Below are 2187 nucleotides of genomic sequence, written 5' to 3' on the forward strand. Positions count from 1 at the left end.
TTTTTATTGGGGAATTGGGGGGATGGGAACAGTGCTGGGGAATTGGGGGAAGGGGAACAGAAAAGTTGCTGTCGTTTTATTCTTCAGTCTAGTTGACGGCGGCTCACGCTGGCTGCTGGCTACATACGGTAGCCCATGGCAACCCACTGCCACAGGGGCTGCAGCCTATGCCATCGCTGGCGGCTCACAGCAGCCCAGCTCCAGGTTGAGCTGTTGATCACCATCTTAGCTGTGGAGGGCAGTGCCACTGGCCCTCATATGTGGGATCCGAACCGGGGTCCTCTGGCGTCCCAAGAGAGGTTTTAACCATTGCGCCACTCAGCCGGCCCCTGATGCTGATTTTTTAAATGACAGCTCTCCCCAGCCCCCTTGTTTCATTAACTTTTCCCACAGGTCCTAATCGCTTCAGGAGCCCCACACTCACTTTCCTTCACCCAGGGTTCTCTCTCTTTGAGGGTCTACCTCTCTGTGATGCAATCTGAAAATTGCTCCCAGGCAGAAAACTAGATCGAATGTGGAGTTCACATCGTGCATGTTTCCCTTCTTTCAAGAGTCATATAGCTGCTTTGTCTGTTGTCCAATATCTGAAAACTATTGCTTTACATTTCTTGTCCAGCTTTATAGTTTTTACCAAAGGAAGGTACATCTGGTGCTCTCATATGACCAGAGCCAGAAATTTCTGAAATTTATGGTGTTAGTTTCATACACAAAAAAAATTATAGAGTAGGCTTATTAAACTTATATCAAACTAAGGCTTGATTAGAAATGCATTGAATCTGTAGATGAAATTAAGGAGAATTGATATACTCACATTGGCTCTTCCCATCAGTGTATTGGATTTTCTTTCAGGCTTTTCAATAAAGCTTAAAATTTTTATATATTAAATCTTATACATTTTTGTTGCATTTAATAAGAATAAGGTTATTTTTGCTATTGTAAATAATATTTTTTGAATGTGTTGCTAGTACATTGAACAGTAACTGATCTTAACCATGTGGCTAAACTTTTTTATTAAGTATAAAAAATATATATTGATGTTATCTATATTACTGAACTTTCTTATTAATTATATTCATTAGCATTGAGACTGTTTCATAATTTATTTAGTTACAGTCATATCTTCTGCTTCTAATAACACTTATTTTTTCCTCTGTTTTGATCTTTACACTATTTATTTATTTACTTCTATCTTACTGCATATTGTTCTATAGAAGTGATGAACATAGGTCTGAATCCCCAATCTCAGTGCTAATATTGATATTTGCCCTCAGGGCAATCTTGGATTTTGACTTAGTTACAGCTAACCAATACAGGTTCTGGTTTTAGATACGACTTATTCTTAATTTACTTTGATCTTGCAGGGTTACTTTACTTTCCATGAGTACAGCAATGCAGCAATGCAGTAAACATTTGTTCTCTCTCATCTATAGATATTTTAAAATATCAATTTTCAAGGTATCTAATCTATAGTACTAGCAGTAAGGTATAAGTCTATGAACATAATTTTGATAAAACAAATTCTTTGACAATGTTTTTTTCCTAACAAAAAGTATCTCTTCTTTAGGAATTGGTGTGCTTATGTACATACCAGATTATCTCCCACAGTGATACTGGACAACCAAGTCGCTTACGTTCCAAGTGGGAAGGGGCACTGTGGCTGGAACAGTGTATTCTGTCCTCAAAGGTATGTAAAGATTCTTGAAAGTAGTGGCTTCTTGTACCATAATCATGTATAGCCTGGAATATATAGAGGAAGTTAATCATCCAGACATATATGTATAGTAGGGTCAGGGCAGTGTCATTGCATTAAACCAGATGCATGCTCTTGAGTAAGTATTATAAAATGCAGATACTAATAATATTTGCCTCATATGGGTGTTTTCAGAATATGTGAGATAATGTAGTATTATACTTAGCCTAGCACCTGGTGCTTCGTAAGTTTTCAATGTTAACTCTCATGCTTGTTTCTATTCTTACTACTACTATTACTTTTATTCTATAACCTGATCAATAACCTGTCTTTTATTTCCTTATGAAATTCATACACAGCTTTAAAGATTTGTTGATAATTTCCCTTTCATGCTAGGTTAGAGAGAAGTCCACAACTTGGCAAACCACCAATTGCAATTATGCATGATAAAGCAGCTAAGTGGGACCTTTCTTCTTGTGTTTATTCTAATGACTCGC

General features: G+C 37.2%; 1 protein-coding gene across 1 annotated transcript in view; it reads left to right on the forward strand.

Moving 5' to 3' along the window:
- The window catches only part of LOC109377703 (multimerin-1-like), a gene marked incomplete at its 3' end in the record, with an annotated part of 25330 nt that extends 23646 nt beyond the window's left edge, over positions 1-1684 (forward strand). Inside the window, exon 2 of the mRNA XM_019634137.1 lies at positions 1565-1684. Within this exon, the coding sequence (XP_019489682.1) occupies positions 1565-1684 (120 nt within the window). The remainder of the gene's footprint in view (positions 1-1564) is intronic.
- Between the last annotated feature and the right edge of the window lie 503 nt (positions 1685-2187).

Source organism: Hipposideros armiger, unplaced genomic scaffold (genome assembly GCF_001890085.2).
Source record: "Hipposideros armiger isolate ML-2016 unplaced genomic scaffold, ASM189008v1 scaffold_1510, whole genome shotgun sequence".
NCBI classification, from domain to species: Eukaryota; Metazoa; Chordata; class Mammalia; order Chiroptera; family Hipposideridae; genus Hipposideros; species Hipposideros armiger.